The sequence below is a fragment of the Hyperolius riggenbachi genome, chromosome 11, assembly GCF_040937935.1.
Source record: "Hyperolius riggenbachi isolate aHypRig1 chromosome 11, aHypRig1.pri, whole genome shotgun sequence".
NCBI lineage: Eukaryota > Metazoa > Chordata > Amphibia > Anura > Hyperoliidae > Hyperolius > Hyperolius riggenbachi.
In genome coordinates this window covers 186,386,781-186,413,422 of record NC_090656.1, presented here as the reverse complement: position 1 = coordinate 186,413,422, position 26,642 = coordinate 186,386,781, and the positions used below count along the sequence as shown (strand labels likewise).

Sequence of the window (26,642 nt, the reverse complement as noted above, 5' to 3'; positions counted from 1 at the left end):
TACCCGCAGGGCGATCGCTTTGCGGTATTGGTTTTTGGACCCTGCATAGTTTGACATGCGAAAGCAAATGCATATTTGCATGAGCATTGCCTCCGGAATAGCCAATTAGGCCGGATTTGCAAAGCCAGACTTGCTAGGGTTAAACTTGGTGTTTGAGCACGCATACATTTTCTCATGGAAAGCCTACTTCTTCTTGCTTCAAGGTTGAGGCACGTACTCTATTAGATAGATAGATGCGGCGTATGCTACGACGCGGGTTGGCTAGTATATACTATTATCAGTATATTTCCAATGTTTTCCATTTGTCCTTTCATTGTATTTGTTCTTAGGCCCAGTTATTGTGGATTCTGTCCCTTTCCAGCACTGTTTGATCCATTCCTTCATTGAAAACTCTGAATTCCTTGATGGGCTAAAGGATGAACTACTAGCTTTGAACTTCCATGAGAAATCCAACGATTTGTATAAATTTCAACAGGTGGGTCTGAAAACAACAAGATTAACAATAGGTTGATAATTTTTATTAGCTGTTTATTGGTAAGCCAGGATGTTGCAGAATGGCTGTATGACAATTGAGGCATGTGATTTGGTGAACACTGAGTGCTACAGCATAGACCTTGCGCACCATAACTAGAGTTGACCCATATTATTGTGTCTGGCTATTGAGCCTCTGAGAAAGTCTAATGCTGGGAATACATAATGAGTTTTTTCGACAGATTTACTGTCCGATTGATTTTCCGATTGATTTCAATACTATGAGAAAAACCAGGGCTGTGGAGTCGGTACAAAAATCTTACGACTCCAACTCTGACTCCTCAGTTTATGAAACCACGACTCCGACTCCAATTCCGACTCCGGGTACCCAAAATGGCCCCGACTCCTCGACTCCGACTCCTTACTCTAATACTTAACAGGGCTGTGGATTTTGTACAAAAATAATCCGACTCTGACTCCGACTCCTCAGTTTATGAAATAAACGAGTCCGACTCCGGGTGCCCAAAATTACTTCGACTCCGACTCTGACTCCACAGCCCTGAGAAAAACTATCAAAATCAGATCAGACGTTTCAGAAATTATCTATCAAGCCAAAAAAAAACCACATAGGGCTTGATTCACAAAGCGGGGCTAACCTACTTAGCACGTCTAAAGTCTTAAGTCCCATAGGCTTTAATGGGCACTTCGTGCAGTGCGCGCGTAAAGTTTTATGCGCATAAAGTTTTGCGGGCACAAAGGTTTGCGCGCAAAAAGCTCGTTTAGACGTGCTAAGGGGGTTTTCACAGGCGTGCTAACAGTTAGCACCGCTTTGTGAATCAAGCCCATAGTGTATTCCCAGCATTTTGTTTCAAGCATTATGATTACAGAGACCATAGGGAACTAGGGGAAGAATGGACAACGCACAGAGGTATGTGAATCCAGCATGAAAATACCTCCAGAAACTCAATGACCTTTTATACACCCACTAATTAAATGCAAACAGATCACAGGTGAAGATGGTTACCTTTAAAGGTGCGTACACGTCGGATTTTTCCAAACGACCGGTCGTTTGGACGTCTGAACGTCCGGTCGTTTGGACGTCAAATCGGGCGTGTGTACAATTGTCATTCAGCTGATAAGAATGGTTTTGACGGATCCGCTTGGTAGATCGGTCAAATCCAGTGTTATCAGCTGAACGACCATTTGTACACACGCCCGATTTGACTTCCAAACGACTGGACGTTTAGACGTCCAAACAACCGGATGTTCAGACGTCCAAACGACCGGTCGTTTGGAAAAATCCGACGTGTGTATGTACCTTTAAAACCCATTTGTGTCAAGTTGTGTGCATGTTAAGCCAAATCACCAGAGTATGGAAACTTTTGATCATGTCATTTAGGTAGTGTGTGTAGTAATTATGTTTTTAAAAGAGTAAACAGTTGTTTGGCAATAAATGGCTCCAGCCAACCACTAACCATGAGTGAAAGAAAAGTTTTTGTGTTCTCATTTATATTCTATGAAAAATAGTTAAGAAATCATACATTCTGCCAGGGTATATAAACTTATCAGCACAACTGTATTTCAGTAATGTTCTATTATTTTAAAGGGAAGGTTCAGGGAGGTTATTGAAAAAATAAAAATCAATTTCCACTTACCTGGGACTTCCTCCAGCCCGTGGCAGGCAGGAGGTGCCCTCGGCGCGCGCTCCGCAGGCTCCCGGTGGTCTCCGGTGGCCGACCCGACCTGGCCAGGCCGGCTGCCAGGTCGGACTCTTCTGCGCTCCAAGGCCCGGCACTTCTGCGTCCCACGCGGGCGGGCTGACGTCATCGGACGTCCTCCGGGCTGTACTGCGCAGGCGCAGTAGTTCCGGGCCTTGGAGCGCAGAAGAGCCCGACCTGGCAGCCGGCCTGGCCAGGTCGGGTCGGCCACCGGAGACCACCGGGAGCCTGCGGAGCGGCGGCGAGGGCACCTCCTGCCTGCCACCGTCTGGAGGAAGCCCCAGGTAAGTGGAAATTGATTTTTATTTTTTCAATACCCTCCCTGAACCTTCCCTTTAAAAGTTCTTCCTTGGCTCAAATCATATTGGTGCTACAGTAACATTTCAGTTCTCATGGCCTGGTTAGCCATGATTGTTTTTGCAGCACGTTGAAGCTTTTGAATTTAGTGCTTTCAATTTGTATAGCGATTGTGATATCCATTAGCGCAAGGCTTTATGGGTACAGCAAGTGGTTTTGGGAAGTAAAAGCGCTGCAAAATCGCTTTGTGCAGCGATTGAAAAGGAATTTTGCAGCAATTCTATATTTTGTATTGAGGCGCAAAAGCTTCAAAAATGCAATTTCGATTTTAAGATGGTGTGGGCTCACCTCCATTTACTTTTAGTAACCAGTTACGGACCATGCTGATTGAAATCTACGCCCTGTTTGTGTTCTGGTATTTCTGCTAGGGCATAGATTTCAATCAGCCCCGCTGCACGGTCTCATTACTCTTGCAGTTTGCAACGCTGCACTCGCTCACTTGGCTGTCACGCAGAGCTTCTGTGCCTCGGGCAGGAGCTAATATTATTGGCTCCTGACCCTGTGATTACTGTCAGCCAATCAACTTAATTATTATACAACATAGGAAAAGGACGGCTCTGGTCCTGAAGGGGCCAGAGCCGCCCAGAACGCAAGAGGTTAACCTAGCGCTTTTGGTATTGCTAGCAATTCCACAACGCTGCTGAAAGTGCTTTGGTCACGGACCCCAGGCCTAAACCTTATTAAACTACATGAAGCTGAGTTTTGGAGCATATGTTACTGTTATTGCTAGGTACTTATTAGGACTTTTCAGAAAGAAATAACATTCATTGTCTTCAGTTTCTTTTAACAAATATTGCCGCTTTATCCATGCAAATAATTGTCACATGTGTTTTATGATGTTCTAGTCTGAGGATTTGAAGAGCCGGAAAGAACCACATATTACTGCACTAAGGTAAGACTTCAGTTCCTATGCCTATTTATGTATCATAGTATACATAGTCATATGTAGTTTATCATTCCTGCTGCTGGATCACATACTATTCCTACATGTACAATTACTGGACAATAATAGTAACTGACTTGTCCATATTGTTTGCTACTTATAGTAAAATTAAAATAAATACATTTTAAAGAAAGAGAACCCTCACTATGGTATAGTATAAATCATGTTTCATTTGAGCCCATTCACACTAGAAAATAGCATGATTAGTGCTGTGAAATCACTGTACACTTCGATTCCCAACTATTGCGATCAGCGCTTGTTTAAGCACTGTACCGCGATCGCTCGGGAATCGCGGAAAAATACTATAGGTAACACGTTTTGCGATGGTAGTTAATCATGAATCGACCGCAATCGGCGGCAATCAAGGCAGTGAAATTATTGCCATTTGGTTTCTATTGCTTTGGCGATTAGCGAGAATAACCCGCTAATCGTCCTAGTGAGAATGGGCCCTTCTTCCCTTTTCTTCTGCACTGGAGGTTCTTACTAATCCAAGTCCTGTGGGTAAAGGCCCGTACACACACTAGATTAATGTTGCCTTAAAGTGGACTTGAACTCTTGCACATGACACAAGGAAAACAGAGAGCACCCTGTGTGTTTTTAGAGAGAAGAGCTTGTCTATTTCCCCCTCGGCTTCAAGTAACCACAAGTGTAATTTGATCTATCAGCTGTGTCAGCCCAGAAATTCAGCAGTCCTTAGCGGACATGGCTAATGCTTAAACAGGATGTTAACCCTTTGTCTACTTCAATGAAAGTAGGAAATAGACACACTGCAGATTTGTTGCGGGAGGCTGTAGCAAATAATGTATTTTCTTTAAAGGTTATTATGCTGTTGCTTATTTTTTAGAGCAGAGAGGAAGTTCTGAGTTCATCTGCTCTAATGCTGACCTACCCTAATACAAAAGCGTATATGAAAGTAGAAGCTCACCGAAAAAGTTCCACAGGATATATGGACTTGTTGGCTTTCTAAATTTAAGATTGATATGATAAGATTCATAGGTGATTCTGAACATTATGTTATCAATATCTGCTGATATATACTAATGTGATTTGTATGATTTACTGATCTGAATCTGTTATTGTATTTGGGGAGGGATGGGACCTGCTCTAGGGAGATCTGGGACCTGCTCTAGGGAGATCTGGGGACAATTGTAATGGGACTGTACCATTGCACAACGTGACATCTGCACCAGTGCATTGCATCAGATCACATCTTCAGCCTGCAGGCTAATTAACGGTCTCTGCAGCCTCAGTCCAGCGATGTCCCCCAAGGGATCGGGTTTCGGATACCCATTGGGGGACATCCATCTAGCTCAGTGGTTCTCAAACTTTTTTGGGGTAAGGCCGTCCTTGATGGCTTTGAAATATTTTCAGGCCCCCCCGGCGAAAACAACTACAGAAATGGCGTTATGACCCTTATTAGGCAGCAGCAGCCCCCCTCCAAGTAGCTAGTGATTTGTATTAGGCAGTATGCCCCCTTGAAGTTGTTAATGACTACCCCCCACCCCCGACTTACCCCCTCTAGATAGACCTTGACTCCGCATCATGCAAGCACCCCCTCCAAATAATCAGTGACCCCCTATTAAGCAGCATCCCCCCCTTAATGAACACGACAGGGATAAAGAGTCGTTGTTGTAGAGCACATAGACATTTCCCCACATGGGGACTGCAGTTAGTAATACCTCCTTTAATTATGCAGTATTACCTCAGCACTCACTCCAGATTAAAAGTGACCCCTCCCATTAGCTGGACAAAAACATTTCCTTACCTATCCAGACCAAGCCGCACTGATCAGTCGCTCCACCCTGACTTCAACCATGGTTGCCGGGACTAAAGGTTAACTGGTGGGTAACGCAGCCACATTGTATATCAATGTGTGGTGGCATTACCTGCTGGCAATGCAGGGATGGGAATGCATGCCGAGGCACCCCTGGGAGGAGCTCAAGGTACACCAAGGTGCCGCGGAGCGGAACCCAGTTTGAGAAACCCTGATCTAGCGTGTGTACGGGTCTTTAAAGTGAACCTCCGGACTAAAAATCTACTCAGCAGAACTGAAAAGGCATGGTGTTTCTTAAACAGTTTCACAGTATCAGAACTTTGTTTTTCTTACCAAAGCATAATTTTTAGCTGCATTTTTAGCTAAGCTCCACCCATCAAAGAAAACTGCCAGGGTTTTTTTCCCTGATGCTGTGCAAAGCATGATGGGATTTCCTATGTTATTCATGTTGCCTAGCAACTGGGAGGCGTGATCAGCACACAGGACAGTTGGAACTGTGTCTCATGCTCCCTGTCACCTCCTTTCAACCAAAAAGATAGCTGCCCCCATGAAATCACAAACATTTGCCTGTTCTTTTAAAACAGGGTGGGTAAGAAATTATATCACCTATCTATTTTCATTAACATAACTAATGTAACTTAATGACAATATGTTTGTTTAGGCTGAAGTTCCTCTTTAAGGTGTGTAAACACATCCGATTTGTGACTGGCTAATATTTGGCCAATTTTACCTCCTCCGGTGTAGTGTGAGGGCCAACACATTTTCAATACTATGGACAGATTGTGCTCTCATTCTACATGGAATTGGTAAAATTGGCCAATGATTGACCCTTCAAAATTGGAAATGTGTATGCACCCTTGTTTGCTTAGCCCCAGTACATTTAAAGGTCCGTACACACGCCGGACTTTAGGCAACGACGGGTCCGTCGTTGCCTCCCGCTGGGTGGGCGTGCCAGCGACAGTCCGGCGTGTGTACGCTCTGTCGTCAGACTGATACGGCTGTTTCTGAGCGATCCGTCCGGCGGATCGCTCAGAAACAGCCGTATCAGTCTGACGACAGGGCGTACACACGCCGGACTGTCGCTGGCACGCCCACCCAGCGGGAGGCAACGACGGACCCGTCGTTGCCTAAAGTCCGGCGTGTGTACGGACCTTAACACTCAGTTATTTATATCATTAGGTTTACATGGTTGAAGATTTTGGGACATAAAATAAAATTCTGCTTTGTATAGTCTGTTACAAGTGTAGTCAGTGATTAATTACAGAGTTTCTCTGTATTTCTGTTTATCTGTCTAACACACTTCCTGTCTTCCTCTTCTTCTTCCTATCGTTCTGCAGGAAAGTTCTGTTTGAAGATTTCCGACAATGGCTGTCAGAGGTGACGAATGTGGATCTGGAGACAACTGTAGACATATCGTGTGCTCAGTACAATTACACAGGTGGAGCAGCTGCATATTATCTCCAGTAATAGGTTGTCCGATGATGCTTTCTTGTCCATCCTTCCTTACTAAATAGCCTTTTTCACATACGTTTGGAGCTCAGGTCTCGGCTCTGTAGCTCCTATTGACCGCTTCCTCTGGGATGCATCTTCAGGTGCAGCCAAAAGCTAGGATGTTATTAAATTATATAATTACAGGACAATTATTGCAGGAAAAATAAAATACATACATAGAAAACTTAGATTTCTACCAGAGCAAAATGCATTATAAATTACCGTTTTTCCTAGGCCACTTACAGTAGGTCGTGAACCTGACAGGTTTTGGACTACTCCATCTCCTCATGGGGGATTCTCAGGTATTTCTTTATTAACAAAAGCATTTACTGAACTGCAGTTGCTCAGTCCAGCTGCCAAAATAGTGTGCAAATGAAAATGGAAGCTGGCTGGCATCTTTATTTTTTTATTTACAGGGAGTGCTTTTGTAAAGAATGAAGGAAATAATGAGATTAAGTGGTCCAAAACCTGTGAGATTTTCACTACCTACTGTAAGCAACAGCAACATAGGAACAAAGTAATTTAAAGTACATTTTACTCTCAAAGAAATGTACATTTTCTATACTTGTAGTATCACTTTTACAATTTTTTTGTGATAGTGGTATTTTAAAGGAAACCAGAGACGATAATAAAGAAAGAGACTTACCCGGTGCTTCCACCAGCCTCATAAGCAGCGCTGAGTCCCTCGCCTTCCTCCTGAGTGTCTCCGTTCGTCCGCAATCAGCCCCAGTAACTGGCTCAGACACATCAGTCCTGGTGTTCTGTGCATGCCAGATACCCGGACTGATTGTGGACGAACTGAGGCACTCGGGAGGACGGCGAGGAACTTGGCGCTGCTTATGGGGCTGGAGGAAGCCCCGGTAAGTATCGATTCTTTCTTTATTACCGTCTCTGGTACACTTTAAAGGCCTAGTGCTGGCAGAAATCTGTAGGCACTCAGTTGCAGGGTTTTTATTGTTGTAAAAAAATTTCCTTGATTTGCTGATGTCAAATAAAGCTTTTCAAAATTCCATTTTCAGGCACCACATTGCTATAAGCAGCAGTCATTTCTGAACAATTCAGTCTATGCCTCCTTCCTTGCAGTCTTAAAGGATTTTTAGTTGCAGAAGCCCCATTTCTTCTACACTATGAGAAGTATTCCAGTTGTCTAAGGAAAGACAAAAGAAAAAACATACATGCCTCCTTTTGTGTGATAACATTTAATACATAAAGACAGACACTTTTAAAATGCACTTACGCCTGTACGAAGATTGGAGTGTAGTGTACTAGCCAAGGCGAGTAACCGGAGCCAGCGGAAGGGCCAATGTCGCAGCTAGGACAGTGCACTCATCAAAAGCCATATAATCAGCATGTCCTCTATATAACGTGTGTAGAGTTTGAGGTTGGGTCCAAATGTGGAAATCCAGAATGCCATAAATAATGTATTAATAAATATACAGTATATTTTTTTTATTTTCTGCTTAAGTATCCCTGTACAAACTTTCTCCATATGAATCATGGAGATCATCTGCCGATTTAGGGTTTTTTTCGCTTCAAGGCTTTTTCCTTATTGTGGCCACATGGAGGTTTATGCGTGTGTAAACTTCCCTAGAAATTCAAGCTACAGGTGTAAGGGAGTCGCCTGACGAAGGGAGAGGGCACTGAAACGTGTTGTGAAGTAGGTTCCCCGATCGGGGATCATGTACATGTGTCTAGCAGGAGGGACTTTTAAACCGGCTTGTGATGGGTGGACTGTCCTAGCGGTTTTTGCTCTGGTTACTCACCTCGAATACTCCAATCTGCATACAGGAGAAAGTGCATCTTAATATGTCTGCCTTTTATTCATCACACCAGAGGAGGTCGTATGTTTTAACTTCTATCTTTACAGTTGTATTGCCTGTCTAATCTCCCATTATTATTATTATTATTTGTTTAGACCTTATTTGGGGTATTTACTTTGAACTTTGGACATTACCGGTCCATTTCACCCCACATTTTTTGTGCTGTCTGATTAGGCTATAGACAAGAGACAAGGCATAGAACATTTATATCATGCTTTCCTTCTGGCAGACTCAAAGCGCTTTAGGACGGCAGCCACCTAGGTTACATACACACTTGAGATAAAAGTCTTTGGCCTCAATTCACTAAGTTTATCTCCTGTCTTTAATAACTCTTCTAGAGTTGTTACCACGGTGATAAGGCATGTAGTATTCAGGAAATATTTTACCTCAGGCAAACCTAAAGTTAACTCTTCTGTCTCTAAATTAACTCTTCAATCCTTAAAATAACTCCAGAGTTAGGCCTAGTGCACACCAAAAACCGCTAGCAGATCCGCAAAATGCTAGCAGATTTTGAAACACTTTTTTCTTATTTTTCTGCAGCGTTTCAGCTAGCGTTTTGCGGTTTTGTGTAGCGGTTTTGGTATAGTAGATTTCATGTATTGTTACAGTAAAGCTATTACTGAACAGCTACTGTAACAAAAAACGCCTCGCAAACCGCTCTGAAGTGCCGTTTTTCAGAGCAGTTTGTGTTTTTCCTATACTTACCATTGAGGCAGAAACGCATCCGCAATCCAAAATCTGCTGCAGCCCGGGAGTATGCGTTTCTGCAAAACGCCTCCCGCTCTGGTGTGCACCAGCCCATTGAAATACATTACCCTAGCGGATCCGCACCCGCAAGCGGATCGCAAACTGCAGCCGAACCGCTCTGGTGTGCACTAGGCCTTAAAGACAGGCTGTTTATTAACTGCGTGTGAAAATAACTACAGAGGAGGTAAATTAACTACAGAGGAGGTAAAATAACTACAGAGGAGGTAACTTAAGGAATGAAGAGATAAGATAACTCTCTCTTATGTGGAGGTAAGTTTTCTCTTGCATTATTATCTCCAGCATGATCTTAGTGAATTAAGGCCTTTGGAAAATGAAAGATCACAGACCAATTTTACCCCATTCCATGTAGTATGAGAGCCATACCTTCACAGTCTATTCTATGGAGCTGAACTCCCCATCAGATAAAAATCTTTGCAAGATGCTGCACATAAAGATGCTGTACACATGTAAAAGATCAGTATCTGCAAAAGATCTGTTCCTGCAAAAGATCCGTCCCTGCAAAATGCATTCATAGTCTATGATATCTGCAGATCCTCATACACACCTTGTTTAATGGACAATCATCTGCAGATCAGATCCACCAGGATGGATCTTCAGATCTGCAGATGATTGTCAGATATGCAGATGAATGTCTGTTAAACAAACAAGGTGTGTATGAGGATCTGCAGATATCAGACTATGAATGCATTTTGCAGGAACAGATCTTTTGCAGCTACTGATCTGTTGCAGATACTGATCTGTTGAATGTGTACAGCATCTTTGTGTGCAGGATCTTACAAAGATTTTTACCTGATGGGGAGTTCAGCTCCATAGAATAGACTGTGTAGGTATGGCTCTCATACTACATGGAAGGGGGTAAAATTGGTCTGTGATCTTGCCTTTTCCAAAGACTTTTATCTCAAGTGCGTATGTAGCCTTAGGGCGCTTTGCAGGCGGCCAGGATCATTAGGGAACCTTTCCCAAAGACTCCCTACTTTTTTATGTACTGGTTTGAGACGGGATTTGAACACTGGTCAGGGGCTTACATCAAATGCCTTAACCTTAAGCATTAAAGGGAACCCGAGGTGTGAGGGATATGGAGGCTGCCATATTTATTTCATTTTAAACAATACCAGTTGCCTGGCTGTCCTGCTGATTCTCTGTCTCTAAAGCCCAATCTACACGATACGATTCTTTGTACGATTCGATTACGATTCTATTTTAGGTTCGATTAAATCCGACATGTCCGATCGGAATTCGATTCGATTCAGTTCGATTTGCAATTGCAAAACAATGGCAAATCGAATTGCATCAAATCTAATCCCGATCGGATATGTCGGATTTAATCGAATCGGAAATAGAATCGTAATCGAATCGTACAAAGAATCGTATCGTGTAGATTGGGCTTAATACGTTTAGCCATAGGCCCTGAACAAGCATGCAGCAGATCAGGTGTTTCTGACATTATTGTCAGATCTGACAAGATTAGCTGCATGCTTGTTTCTGGTGTGATTCAGACAATACTGCAGCCAAATAGATCAGCAGGACTGCCAGGTAATACTTCTCACTTCAGTTGTCCTTTATCCAGTACACTATCAAAGTGACCCATATGACTATAGAGTAGTGTGTGGGGTGTCCTTTGTATTTGTTGAGCACTGGAACACTTCTTAATTCATTTTTTGTTCCAGAGGGGAGGGACATGTTGCACCAAGGCAAGTGCACGATTGGGTGGGGTGCTTTAACTGCACCAGGGCAAATACTGTGTGTGTGTGTGGGTTGGGTGTGCTTTGGTTAAAGGACAACAGTTTATGGAGGCAACAAGGTGGGTTGTCTGCCCCAGGGTATTTACAAGAAGAAAGGCATTATATTAATAATTGTGGTCTGTATTTTGTGATTCTGGACTTAGCTGGTTCCCTCCAGTCCTCCTCTGTCTTGCATTCCTCTTTGTCTACCAGACTGTATTGGAGTGACAGCATACACTGGGTACATAGCATGCATTAAATCTGTACTTGTTCTTTGAGGACATGATGGCTGCATTTGTTAAAGAAAGTCATGGTAAATAAATGGTATTTCAAATGGCTTACAATAGCTTTTAAGTCCCTTTTTTTTTTTTTTTTTTTTTTGCGTAAGGTTTTATACTTATGGTTTATCAGCTTGAGATTATGCATGAAATGACTCTTTACCATCAGTACCATCAGTACACTATTGAGAGGGAAGGGCCTCCTAATGTTTTGCTCCAGGCCCCGCTTTACCTGAAACTGTCCACGGTGAATGTGCTGCTCTGATCTAACAATACCTTTCCCCTGATTCCTGCTCTGCCATGGTGAATGTGCTGCTCTGATCTAACAATACCTTTCCCCTGATTCCTGCTCTGCCTACGATGAATGTGCTGCTCTGATCTAACAATACCTTTCCCCTGATTCCTGCTCAGACATTCTGCTCTGCCACGATGATGAGCTGGAGGGTAGAAGATTTGCGTTTATCTTGTATCTGGTTCCAGACTGGACAGAAGCAGATGGGGGAACTCTAGATCTCTACAGCACTGACGGTAAATCTGTTTTGAATTTCATTATCTAGTTGATGAATTTGCTCCAATTCCAAGGTGAATAAAATGTACATAAAATCTACATGAGCTCAAAATTATTAGCATCTTCTTCACCAACAATGAGGTGGTTTAATTGTAACCAAACACATCTCTAATCCTGACACATTTTTTAATGTATTGGAATATTAAGCAATGTACTTTACTTGTCGATATAATAAAAACTATCTGTATCACATTTGGCTTCCATTTTCCATGTGCTGCAAGAATCCTTTGAACACTGAAATACTGCATGTATATTTTAAAACGATAATATACTGCCCGAGTTAAAAACCTTTGTGAATTGACACAGTTTTAATAATTTACCAAACTATTACTGCATATGTGAAAATCTTGGTGAATACTCAAGAAGGTGAGGTAATTTACCAAACATTACATTTTTACTGAACATAAGGGTCTATTTCCACTAGGAGCTGCGGCTGTTTCTGATTTGGCTATGGCTCCTATGCTGCTGCATAGCCGTAGCCCGTATTGCTGAGCTGTGCCATATAGGGGTTCAGATGCGTGCCGCAGAAATCTGCAGTATGTTGTCCAGAATCGCACAGCACTGTGATCAGGATAGCAAGCCATTACAGGAATAGGCAGCATTTCCCTGTGCAGCTTGCATGTGGGGAAACACTGCAGATTCGGCCCTGAAATGGACATATTGGAAAAGGGCCCGTGATGAATTGCATGGCAGTATGTGTATTGCATTCAGATTTAAAGAGGAATTCTACTGAAAATACCATAATGAATAAAGTTGCTTATATTTTATAAATGATTTAGTCAGTGTTTGCCCATTGTAAAATCTTTCCTCCCCCTTATTTACATTCTGAAATGTATCACTGGTGGCGACATCTTTAGCATCTATAGCAGTGATGGCTAACCTTAGCACTCCAGCTGTGACAAAACTACAAATCCCATCATGCCTCTGCCTCCCCGAGTTCTGCTTAGGGCTCTTTTCCACTATGAAATGCGATTGCGATTGAGCTACTATACTCATTATAGTCCAGCTCAATCGCATACAAAACGCGGCAGGACGACGATTGCGCTTTGACCAAAATCGCATCGCAATCGGATCGCACTAATGGAAATTGCTGCTGCAGTTTCCATTAGTTTAATGTACCTTGCGATTTGCGATCAGCAGCAAATCGCAAATCGCAGGCTAGTGGAAAAAGGCTCTTAGAGCTGTCAGAGTATTGCAATGCCTCATGGGACCTGTAGTCCCTAAGCCAGTGAAAATAATACCTGGTCTTCCAGAATGCACTGGGAGGAAAATTCCACATACTAAACAGCCTAGGCTAAAAATCACTGGGAGGGCGGGGCTATATACCAATACACAGTTTATAGATATAGGAAGTGTGTCTGATGCTGAGACAAAGATCACTAACATGTAATTGGGTATCCTGAATAATTTACTACCATACATTCTATGCTACTAAAATGCATACAAACTTTGGAACTTGTAGTAAAAACAAGGCCTGAGATGGAAGCTTAAAAAAAGCGAACACTTCACTGTCTAAACTTGTGCTGTAGCTGCAAGATGTAAACTTTTCATTCACATTGCTCTTCTTCCTTTGCAGAGAAGGCACAGCCCAGTCATATTGTCAAGTCTCTCATTCCGTCATGGAACAAGCTGGTTTTCTTTGAGGTCTCCCCAGTCTCTTTCCACCAGGTAGATGATGCAAGGTGTGACTGGTAGTTGCATTGTGTTTCCCCAGCATTACAGGTCATTCTGATATGAATTAACTGGTACAAATTATGATACAAAATATCTTTTTTTTTTATTATTATTTTCCTAACCAATCAGAAAATGAATTTATTTAAAGTACCACTGAAACGGTGCCAAAATGAATGATTGAAGCCCATTATGGGCTAGATTACCTTTGCAGAAGTGTGCTGCTGCTTCCTGTTGTTCTCGGTGTCCTCCCGCTCCCCAGTCATCTTCATATTCAACGGAATCCTCCAGTCGAATATTAGACCCAGGAAACTCCCCCTAGCGATGGTGCATGAATCAGAACTGTGCAGGCACAAGTTCCAATCTGCACAAGCACAGAGAATGCCAGCACTCGTTCATAAGCTATTTCTTTCACTGCGCAGCTCAAAACTTGTGCCTGCTTATTTTAGAAGCTCTGCACCACTTGCAGGCGACGTAGGATATACAGGGATTAAGAAGGGAGTGGGGAGGGGGTTGGGGGGGGGGGGCGGTGACCCAGAGGACAATGAGCAGCGGGCAGCACACTTCAAAAAAGGTAATCTAGCCTACCATGAGCTTCATTTCATAATTTTACCCAGGGGTACTATAGTTCAGGGGTACTTTAATGCATAGTAAATAGCGAGCAGTTTTCATAAACTTAAGCACTTACCAGCCTTTCCTGCTCAGAACACCTCCCACCCATTCCCTGTCACAGCTGATCTTCTTTGTGCATGAGCGATTCCTTTTACTGGACGTGTGCAGCATGCGATGCCTGGTGGAAATTTCCTCATCCAAGTTTATTAATCATGTGTGGCTTGTGAACTTGTCCATGGCTGCAGGCAGTCGAATAAACATTTACTTTTACTGTGCACGGGCCATTTGTGGCCCTTTCACGTGTATCTGTTTACTGTCCTACTGTAATTGCCGCTTCTGGTTTAGAATAAGATAAAATATTCAGATTCACTTCAAGGCTGAACTACAAATAGATACCTTTGGAGCCCAAAAATAAGCCTCCACCTACCATATCGGTTTGTTTTTTCTTTCTCTTATCCACTTAAAGGAATTGTCAGGCAAAAAAAAATAAAATTGAGTTTCACTTACCTGGGGCTTCTGCTGGTGCTGGAACATTAACACATACATTTTTACGCGTTACTGGTTCACCAGTAACGCGTAAAAATGGGGTGAACTAGTTACTGGGGTGAACCAGTAACGCGTAAAAATGTATGTGTTAATGTTCCTGCACCAGCGGGAATGCATAAAAATGTACGCAATGCGGCCCGCCGACCACGAGGTCAGCAAAAATGAAACTAGCTGGTGGATGGGGACTGAAGCAGCAGTGAGCGACTACGAGGGCACAGGATGGCTGCATGGGGCTGGCAGAAGCCCCAGGTAAGTGAAACTCAATTTTTTTTTTTTGCCTGACAATTCCTTTAGGCTACTTTCCCACCAAGACGTTGCATTTTAGGGGACGTTATGGTCGCATAACGTGCCCCTAACGCAACGCATGGTGGTGTTGAAGTTGGACGTCAGATTGAGCTGCGTTATGCAGCTCTCAAAGCAGCCGCTCCAGGTTAGTGATAGGAAGTCCGGATCTTTTTAAGGATTTGAATCGGATCATTGAAAAGATCCGGATCTTTGAACCAAATCATTTGAATAATTTTACTAGGGAAGCAGACTGGGTGAAATGTCTAGCAGGACAGGACTTTCCCTGCACTGTACATTCTGTATGTTCCTGTTTCTTCCAGACAGACATCCACTGTGAACCGAATCTTTCATTGTGATGATCCAGATGATTCGACTCACAAAAAAGATCCGGATCAAATGAACGATTCGTTCATGATCCGGACAACACTACAGTCCCACTAGGAGTCACCACAATGCAGTGAATATTAATTAGCCATGTGGCTGCAGCTGAGCATGGGCAAGCAGTCTAACGTGGTAACGTACAGCATGCAGCACTATGTTTAAACGTGCTGCGTTACTATGTAACGCAACGTGGGCACTGTGAACAGCCCATTGATTTTACAGTGCTGTGAGTTAGGCTGCGTTACTGGCTGCTGTAACGTGGGACTTTAACGTCTCACTGTGAAACCAGCGTTAAGCTTCACGTAGGAGCTATCAAATGGACATTAGTATTTACAGAGAAAGGAGTAAATATACTTGTCTTGCTTAGTAGACACACAACATTTGTATTGCGTTTTTCTCCTGGCAAACTCAAAGTGCCAGAGCTGCAGTAACTAGGGCGTGCTCTATAGGCAGTAGCAGTGTTAGGGAGTCTTGCCCAAGGTATTCATACTGAATAGGTGCTGGCTTACTGAACAGAAAGAGTTCAGATATTAACCCAGATTTCCTGTGTCAGGGCCCATTTCCACTTCGCATACGAATTCGCATAGCAATACAAGTGAATGGGACTGTTTCCACTTGTCAGGATTCCTTTGCGTTTTTCTGTGCAGAAAAAATTCGCATGGCAGAGCCATCAGAATTTGCATACTGCATACCGCTATGTGAATCGCATACAATGTATTTAATAGGAAATTCGCATGCGGTTTGGGTATGCGAATTTTCATGCGAATTCGCATAGAAACAATGGAAAATCACACCAGCAGTGCCATGGTTAAATTCGCATACATCGTCATCCTTGCGAATTCGTATGCAAATTCGCATAGACCCGCATGCGAAATTCGCATCCGCATGCAAATTTTTCCCACAACGATTCCCACCTCACAAATGCAGCCTCAGAGGCAGAGCTCTCAGGGCTCGTTTCCACTATTGCGGTGCAGAATCGCCTGGATTTCACCGCTGATGAAATAGCATGCGGATGCGAATATTTTTGCGTTTTTTGCCGCGAATTCGCATGCGAATTCGCATAGGTGAGGGTGTATGCGAATTTAACCATGTCACTGCCTGTTTGAAGTTACATTGGTACCTATGCGATTTCGCATGAAAATTCGCATGAAAATTCGCATACCATAGCCGCAGGCGAATTCCCTATTAAATACATTAGCGGCGATTCGCATGCATTCCACTCGCAGGCGAATTCTGTGGCTCTTTTGTGCGTTTTTTCACCGCTGAAAAAAACACGCCTCAACAACGCTACAGTGGAAACAGGCCCATCCACTTGCATAACATGTGCGAATCTGCATGCGCTGGACGCATGCAGATTCGCGATAGTGGAAACGAGCCCTTAACCAGTACACTATACAGCCACTGCTAGCCTTTTGCAAGTTAGCAGAGTATTTACAAAGAATAAAATGTTGATTTTTGGGAGAAAAAAATACTTGTGAAGTCCCTCCCTCAGACTAGTGCCATTCTGGCCCTTCCCATATGATCATGCTCCCTGAGCCCCTCCTCCCACCCACTTACATTCCAGAACCTCCCCTCTGCTTAAGTGAGTATGTGGTTATTTGTTTTTGTTTTTTAGCTTCAGATTCGTTTTAAGTGAAAATAAACTGATGAGATAAACAATTTGTATCTATCCTCCTACTCCTAAAATGACTTTTAGATATCCCACAGTTTTCTGTTGTGTTTAAAAACTCAGAAAAGTAGATTTATTGTTTATTTTTCTGAGCTCAATGACAGCCATGTCTCAGAGAGCTCATATGAACTATTGGTCTGTTTGGCTGCATTAGTGTCTGAATCACACCAGAATCAAGTATGCAACTACCCTTGTCAGATCTGACAGTAATGTCAGAAACACCTGATATGCTGCATGCTTGTTCAGGGTTTATGGCTAAAAGTATTATAGGCAGAGGATCAGCAGGACAACCAGGCAACTGGTATTGTTTAAAAGGAAATAAATATGGCAGCCTCCATATCCCTCTCGGTTCAGTTGTCACTTAATCTTTTTTATCTACCCCCTGCTCTCAAAAGCCCAGTTCTCTTCCAGGGAAGTATTTTATACAATACAATACAATAACATTTCTATAGCGCTTTTCTCCCAAACTCAAAGTGCTTAGGCTCTCTCAGGTTCAGTAATTGGTACGAGGATGAAGTATTCACACAACAAAAGTTATAATTCTGCAAATGCCAAACTGAACAGGTGGGTTTTCAGTCTGGATTTAAACATGGCTATAATTCCTCAGTGAGGGATGTTATAGTCCGACTGGGTCCTGACTGGAGAAAAACTGTCAGTTGCATAGCTGAATATTAACTCTTTCAGCCAGGGAAAGAAGAAAAGAAGCACGGCATAGGTATCTGTATGCTTGCCAATGTACATACACATGTCTATCTCAACAGGTCATATGTCAGTTAAGGTTTCCTTTAAACAGAGCCAGTGCTACCATCAAGACAAATGGTCCCAGGTGGTCTCCCCCCGACAGCTCCTGAGTATCCAGGGTACTCACCTGTCCCAGCATGCTGCCCATGTCGCCTCCTGAAAGGGGGGGGGGGGGGGGGAATCAGGATGCAAAAAGTCTAGAACCGGCCCTGAGGACAGGTGAGTTAGAGTGAAGCTACAAATTGTGCACGGTCCCCAGGGAGACCAACTGAGGGGGAATCCCAAAACCTTAAACTCATTTGAAGGCAACCAGTTTTGCCATGAGCTAAAAGTATGTTGTTACCACTTATTTAAAGTACACAGTATAAGCCCAGGCAATTGCTATGCAAGAAATCATTACAGTAAGTATTACAACTAGAGGGATGCTTTTAACCACTTGGCATCCAGACCTTTTTTCCCTCTTATGGACCAGAGCAGTTTTGAAAGTTTAGCTATGTCCTTATTTAATCAGAAATAACTTTATCCCTACTTACGACACAGAAATGAAATATATATTGTTTTTTGCAAGACAAACTAGGCTTTCATTGTATGCCATTTTTTTCCCCTCGAACAATTTTGTTTTCTATGAATTTTAATGGGAAAACAAATAAAAAAATAGAAAAAAACATTTATTTCTCAGTTTTACCAATTCCTGTTTAAAAAGAAAAAGTGCTACTGTAGATAAAAAATACAGTATATTCCTGCGTATAAGACTACTTTTTAACCCTTGAAAATCTTCTGAAAAGTTGAGGGTCGTCTTATACGCCGGGTGTCATTGATGCCGGGTGATACGCCCTATCCTGTTACCGCCTCTCAGATCTCCCTGCTGAGGGAGCGCAATCTATTCTTCCATACCACTCTTCTAAACAGGTAGACAAGGAGAGCTGACCAGTCTACTTAAAGAGAGTTGACCAATGCAACAAGTCAATTGACTATATACTGTTATATACTGGGTAACACATATAGTACAGCACCAGTACATGATTTTTTTATTTTTATTTTAATTTGGTGTGCGTTGGAAGAGGGGTAGTCTTATACGGCAAGTATATCGCAAACTCTATATTTTAACTGGAAAAGTTGGGGGTCGTCTTATACGCCGGAACATACGGTACTAATTTTGTTTGGCTATTCTTACTGCTTATCACAACACGTAGATTATGTTCCGGTCACAATTTATGGTGAAGATATTTGATTCTGAAATAATGCTACAGAGTGTGTTTTTCACTATGAAATGAGAAAATAAAAGTATTTTTAATAGTAAAAATCACTCTCATTCGCTCAAGAAATATATTTTCAAATTCACCAATTAGTGCTGCATCAGACAGTGCCAGAAATGTGCACAGGAGCAAGCCCAATTCTGCACAGCACTGCTTCTGCTACAAGACGTATGTCTACTGACTTGTGGCTTAGATGTAGTGACCGAGGATGTATATCTACTGACTTGTGGATAAAGCGGTTAAACAACCCATACAAGAGTTCCCCTTTTAAGCAAGATTTTTTTATAAATTGAAGTGCAACATTTCAGCTGGTATGTGATGTTATTGATTTTACTGGAATACTTGGCCATTCTTATTACTTTGGTTCTCTTAATAGGTTTCAGAGGTGTTGTCTGAAGGAAAGTGTCGCCTGTCAGTGAGTGGGTGGTTTCATGGTACATCCTTGGAGAGACCATCTCGCCCTCTGGATCTTCAGCCTGTCCGCAGCCCACACATCCCCTGTGATGTAAGAGCCTATAGGAATTACTTAATATGGGGCTGTTTATTCTGATGAGCCTGCTGACTGACCTCTGCCTTTCTCTTTAGCATGAAGTCTTATATGAGTGGATTAATCCAGTTTATTTGTCAGTCGAGTACCAAGCTCAGATTCAAGAAGAATTTGAAGACGCATCAGAAATTCTCTTAAAAGACTTCCTAAAGGTTTGTTATATCTCTGAGATGCTGTGCAATGAAGTAAGCAACACAAGAATGGACAGAGACTGCACACTAAGACCAAAGCTGGCCATACACTGGTTGAGAGAGGAATGTAGCTGAATCCCTCCACATACTGTACACAGATTTTCAATATATTTCAGCATAAAATCAATTAAAAATATATGCCTGCCGCTCCCCCAGTGGGACGTCCCCCCCCCCCCCCCCCCCCACTAGCTCCCTCTCTCCACCGTATAGAATGAAGGAGATCTTACCTGTCCGCTAGCACTTTATCCCTTGCCTTCTCTCTGCCGCCAGGGCTTTTCCCTGTCTCTTCTCTACGAGGGAACTGTGCCCCTTGACTAAACCCTAGGCCCACTGTGGCACGTACCTTACATGACCACTAGAAGCCTCTCGTGTTTGGCCTCTGGCATTTGTGACGGGACATTGTCGCTTGTCGAGAAATTAAGCACTACTAGCTTTGTGCTCCTGTCCCGCCGCCAGTCGAGTTAAATCTTCCATCTGGCATGTTTCATGGGATAGATGGGTTTCAGCCAAAAATTGATCTATCGAGAATCGTTTGCAGCACTTGTTTTAGTAGATTTGAACAAATGATCAAATTGTCCTGATGTCAGATAAGATTGGCCAGTGTTTGGCCTGATTAGCACTGTGCATGTTGCATAATGCACACAATAAAATGTGTGTGGGCTACAAGTGCGTTATACCATACAACTTAATGCAAAGTCTGCATGCAGCCAGTTAGAATAACGTGATCAATTACAAGGCAGTACTGTGAACAGGCCCATAGGTTTGAATGGACTGTGAGTTCATAAGCAGGATTATTCTGCAATGCAACTGATGCAGTGTGAACCAGGCCTAAGATGTGTAAAGAGGGCAAACAGTTTTTAGAAAACTGCCAATTCTTTTTGCAGAAATAACCGTGGTCTGGTTCTTACCAGCTTTATGATCACCAATCCTAAGCAGACCTTACATAGGTACATAGTTATTTGGGTTGAAAAAAGACATACGTCCATCAAGTTCAACCAGAAAACAGAGTACACATCAGCCTGCACCCCCACATATCCCTGTTAATCCAGAGGAAGGCGAAAAACCCTTACAAGGCATCGTCCAATTAGCCCCAAAAGGGAAAAAATTCCTCCAGATGGCAATTGGATAAAATATCTAGATCAACACCACTGAGAATTACTTAGTAATTATAGCCATGGATGTCTTTCAATGTAAAGAAGGGCATCTAAGCCCTTTTAAACGCAGGTATAGAATTTGCCATAACTACTTCCTGTGGCAATGCATTCCACATTTTAATCACTCTTACTGTAAAGAACCCTTTCCTAAATAAATAGCTAAAACGTTTTTCCTCCATGCAGGGCCGAGGCAGAGGGGGTGCACAACTCACTATCATTCCCCCATTGGGATTCAAACAGAGAAATAAGAAAAGGGGAAAAGGAGCGTTCATGTGAAAACCCTATACTTCTTGAGGCATAAATGTGCACATCGCATGCGAATTCCCATGGACATTCTTGAGCTGTGGTGAAAAAAAGCATGTGAAAATTTGCTAAGAAATGCAAATTTTAATGTGAAAAAACATAGATAAGCGTGAACCCTGCCTGAGGCCGGCTTCACACTGCAGATTGGCGGTGCACTGGCCAAAAACAGGCCGTCGAGGATTACCGCGTTAGTACATGGTAATTCCCATCTGGCATCCGGCGCTCACTTGACACTTCTTGCTGGGCAATCCTCAACGTGCGTGGAATCATAATGTTAAAATACACTTCCGCGCATCGCATGCGCAATGCTGAAAACTGTGGCAGGTTTTTTGAATACACGCCCGTGCCCATAGACTTACATGAGTTCCAGTCCCATGCAGGTCACAGCATGATTAGCACGGTATCATAGGTATGGGCGTGCGGTAGATGGGGCACTTCCGGCGCAGAGTACCACAATGTGGGGAGTGTGAACTCCCCCATAGACTTTCATTAGGCTGCAGTGGGGTGTGGTAAATTTACTCCTTGATTAGCTTTTCGGCACTGCTTGTGCAGCCTTCAAAAGCACTCTTGTAAATTTACCGCACCGCCTCAGTGTGGAAGGACCCTAAATGTTTAGAACGCCGCAGGTTATGTTTTTTTCTATGGAGGTCAGTGCCTGGTGGAGATGGCCAATAAGATGCTAAGAGCTTGCATGCAAGGGGCATGCAGCTTGGAATTGGACCAATCAAAATCGGCTGAAATTGCATGTCACTGGTTCAATTCTACCCTGAAAATATGCAGGGCTGTATTTAGGGTTCGGGCTCCCCTAGGCACCTCAGACCTATGACGCCCCCCCCCCCCCCCCCCCAATGAAAGAACAACGGCGGTCCGCGAAGCGCGCTGCGACCCAAAATGGGCGTGTCCACAAAATGCAGTGGGCGTGTCCAATGACAATTTGCTAGTAAGAGTGTAAGTAGAAAAAAAAAATGTCCTACTAAGAGTGCAAACCAAAGTCAGTAGGCCCTTGCTTCCTCCCCGAATATGAGTAAAGTGACCCTAAGCAAACAAGTAGTAAATGTTTCCACCATAAAAACACATTAGCCAGTGTTCTCTCCCACAAAATAGTGGTGGGTATTAGATTGTGAGCTCCTCTGAGAAAAGTCAGTAACATGACTATGTTCTCTGCAAAGTGCTGCAGATGATGTCAGTGCTATATAAATACATAATAATATGGTAGGAGATTAGACTATGACTATGGTAGGATTAGATAGTGAGCTCTTCTGAGGGCAGTCAGTGCCATGACTATGTACTCTGTAATGTGCTGCAGAAGATGTCAGTGCTATATAAATACATAATAATAATATGGTAGAACATTAGCCTATGACTGTGGTAGGATTAGAGTGTGAGCTCCCGTGAGGACAGTCACTGACATTACTATGTGCTCTGTAATGTGCTGCAGAAGATGCCAGTGCTATATAAATACATAATAATAATATGGTAGAACATTAGACTATGAATGTGGTAGGATTAGAGTGTGAGCTCCTCTGAGGACAGTCAGCGACGTAACTATGTACTCTGTAATGTGCTGCAGAAGGTGTCAGTGCTATATAGATACATAATAAAAATATGGTAGGACATTAGACTATGACTATGGTAGGATTAGAGTGTGAGCTCCTCTGAGGACAGTCAGTGACATGACTATGTACTTAGTAGTGTGCTGCAGGAGATGTCAGTGCTATATAAATATAATATGGTAGGACATTAGACTATGACTATGGTAGGATTAGAGTGTGAGCTCCTCTGAGGACAGTCAGTGACATGACTATGTACTCTGTAATGTGCTGCAGAAGATGTCAGTGCTATATAAATATATAATAATATGGTAGGACATTAGACTATGACTATGGTAGGATTAGAGTGTGAGCTCCTCTGAGGACAGTCAGTGACATGACTATGTACTCTGTAATGTGCTGCAGAAGATGTCAGTGCTATATAAATATATAATAATATGGTAGGACATTAGACTATGACTATGGTAGGATTAGAGTGTGAGCTCCTCTGAGGACAGTCAGTGACATGACTATGTACTCTGTAGAGTGCTGCAGAAGATGTCAGTGCTATATAAATATATAATAATATGGTAGGACATTAGACTATGACTATGGTAGGATTAGAGTGTGAGCTCCTCTGAGGACAGTCAGTGACATGACTATGTACTCTGTAGAGTGCTGCAGAAGATGTCAGTGCTATATAAATACATAATAATAATATGGTAGGAAATTGGACTATGACTATGGTAGGATTAGAGTGTGAGCTCCTCTGAGGACAGTCAGTGACATGGCTATGTACTCTGTAATGTGCTGCAGAAGATGTCAGTGCTATATAAATACATAATAATAATATGGTAGGAAATTGGACTATGACTATGGTAGGATTAGATTGTGAGCCTCTCTGACGACAGAGACATAATAACAGTACTATGAAATAAATGCTTTATATAATCCTCGAGAGCCTGAGCTTCAAGGGAACCTTAACTGTGAAACAAAAAAAAGTTTCACTTACCTGGGGCTTTCCCAAGCCCCCTGCAGCCGTCCTGTGGCCGCGCCGGTGTTTGAGTGTCCTCCAGTCCCCCGCCGCGGCTTAGTTTCATTTTCGGCCGACTGCCAGTCGCCCCCCGGCATCGTGTGCTTTTTTTTCACCTTCCCCGCCGTGAAGCGCATCATGCACAGGTGCAAGCGTACTTAGCCTGCACATGACGCGCTTAACGGCGGGGAAGGCGAAGAATAGGACGCGTTGCCGGGGGCCGACTAGCAGTCGGCCGAAAATGAAAGTAAGCCGCGGCGGGGGACGGGAGGACATTTGAGGACCGGCGCGGGAACAGGACGGCTGCAGGGGGCTTGGGAAAGCCCCAGGTAAGTGAAACTTTTTTTTGTTTCACAGTTAAGGTTCCCTTGAAGCTCAGGTTCAGAAATAGATACTTAGCCAAAGAGAGCAAAGCCTCAGGATCCTATTGAGTTTTTGAGGCTTCCCTCAGTGTCATCTGCTCTCCCACTACCCAGTGCAGACTCCCTCCACATCGGGGCTGCGCTAATCTTGTGACGAGCACGGCTATGCGTGTGCAGCTTCAGCTTACTGCACATGCGTGACGGCTGTGCTGATGCCAGAAGAGCGCAGCTGCGCTTGGCAAGGGGGACCCGCAGAACGCAGAGGGAAGCCTCAATAGGATCCTGAGGCTTCCCGCTCTTTAGCTAAGCATCTTTCTGTACCCGAGCTTCAGCTCAGGTACAAAAACAGGACAATAAATACATTATTTAATGAGATACAGGAAAGTAAGAATGAGAAGTGAAAGACAGAGCAGACTGGGAGAGAAGGCGGATAGATAGAGGGACAGTAGGAGATGGCAGAGAAGGGAGGAGAGCGGGAAGAGATGGAACATATGGAGCCAAAATTTAGCAGGACAATCACAGGTAATTCAGACACAGGAATGTATCAGCCAGCTATCACTAGTATAGTGCGTGTACCTTTTATGATGCTTCTCTGCTCCTGTCATTATACAGCTGCCATTACTGTCACCAGCAGGCTGATCTCTCCCCACCTCCTGCTCCCCATGCAGATCTGTCCCCAGCCAAGGCAGCCCTGTAACTTCACTGATGCCTGGCTCTTTCAAATTCCCCGGGATTGAGAGGGGGTGGGCACACAATCAGCCATAGAGCAGGCAGCTCTCTGGTGCACCTAGTGTGCTACATCCTTCCCCCTGGGCTTGTGTTCGTTGTCTTCTCCCTTCCTGGCTGCCCTCCTACGATGTGGGGGGCGGGGCTTCTCTCTGCAGTCGGGCTGTCTGTCTTATTCTCCCCGTGTTGCTGCTTGGCACTGGCGACTGGCGAGGAGAGCAGCCGAAAGATGATAAACACGGCGCTCCCATGGCATAAAGGGCCATGCAAAGGAAGCATAACTTACATACAAAAGTGCACACAAATGCACATTTAAACTGCCTGTCTGTGTCCCCAAAGGTGGCCTGCCCCTCGCAGCTAATTGGCCGGTGGTGTGCTCATGCTCACTCGCAGGCTCAGCCCAGCCTGTTGTCGGGACTAAACCACCGCTAGGTATGGCTGGGGTGGGCGGGTGCCAGTTGCAGCTACCATAACCCGTACCAGACTCAACCCCCCCCCCCTCCCCCCCTCCTTCACCAACAAGAAAAAAAAACGAGGTCCACTGTCTCCAGAGGAAAAAAAAAAAAATGTAAACATTAAATAACACCCAATATTTTGCCGCCCCCCCTGAGGACCCGCCCATGGCACCGGCCCACGGGTGACTCTTAAGAGATACGGCCCTGAAAATATGCCCTAGTTGGCCTTCATGGACAAATCACATACCTGCTAGCAGCAAATCGCTGAGTGGTGTTGTTGTTGCTTGTGACCACTAGGGGGAGCCAGTTGATCACAGAATAGAGCAGCTGGAACGAGCCTGTGACAGGACTTGTGTGTGAGGAGCTGGACTACCTGATCTGTGTGAGATATTCCATCCACTTGCCATACCTAATTTGTTTCTTTTTCTTGGTGAAGGTCTCCTCTATAAGCCCTATCACACCTTTTGGAGCACAAATTAATTTAAAACCCTGTGGTATTTTTATTGGAAACCCTGTATGTAGAGAGAAGGCTTTGGATACCATACAGCCTTCCCGATTCTCACTCTGTCCGGTACTTCCTGTGCCATTCCTGGTGGTCAATAAGCTCCTCAGCCCTGCTTGTGCAGTCTTTGAAAGCACTCCTGTCCCTCAGTACTTCCAAAGACAATCAGATCTTTACAGTGCGTGCATGAGAGTCTGCTTGTGCATGCGCAGTATGAATGCACTCTTCTTCAGAAAGTACTCAGGGGCGTGAGTGCAGTGCTTCTAAAACTGCCAGAGCAGTGTGAAGACCCAGAAGAACAGGTAGCTCCCACTGAGCACGGCACAGGAATGACTGGACACGCCTTGAGGGCTCTATGGTATCTAGGACCTTTTCACTACATGGGTATGTATATGTGAGAGAGTGCATTCCTCTTTGTCTCGACAAGCCTTGACAAGAAAAAAAGATTACAGGGACAGTGCAACTAGAAAAGGCTGCAGTAATCCAGACCACATTAGAACTGGTATAGGAACTTACAGGATAGAGGAAATAAGGCAGAACATTTTGTTACAGAGTCTCTTTAAAGAGAACCAGAGATGAAGCAACCTCATGTATTTTACCTTATAAATCAGTGGGAACATGACAGTAAACACCTAATCTGCTCTTTGTTACATTGTTCTCTGTTTAATTTGCCTGTTATCACCTCTAAGATAAGAATCCCGACTAAGCAGTCGGTCTGGCTTTGCTACAGAATAATTATAGCTGAGACTGTGTTCTTTGCTGTCTTCAAG

At 43.7% G+C, this 26,642-nt stretch overlaps 1 protein-coding gene across 1 annotated transcript in view; it reads left to right on the top strand.

The window, feature by feature from the left end:
- The window catches only part of OGFOD1 (2-oxoglutarate and iron dependent oxygenase domain containing 1), a 92,389-nt gene that overhangs the window by 9,930 nt on the left and 55,817 nt on the right, over positions 1 to 26,642 (top strand). The window contains exons 2-8 of the mRNA XM_068259850.1: positions 330 to 475; positions 3,392 to 3,438; positions 6,601 to 6,701; positions 11,753 to 11,869; positions 13,486 to 13,577; positions 19,447 to 19,575; positions 19,656 to 19,769. Of these exons, the coding sequence (XP_068115951.1) occupies positions 330 to 475; positions 3,392 to 3,438; positions 6,601 to 6,701; positions 11,753 to 11,869; positions 13,486 to 13,577; positions 19,447 to 19,575; positions 19,656 to 19,769 (746 nt within the window). The remainder of the gene's footprint in view (positions 1 to 329; positions 476 to 3,391; positions 3,439 to 6,600; positions 6,702 to 11,752; positions 11,870 to 13,485; positions 13,578 to 19,446; positions 19,576 to 19,655; positions 19,770 to 26,642) is intronic.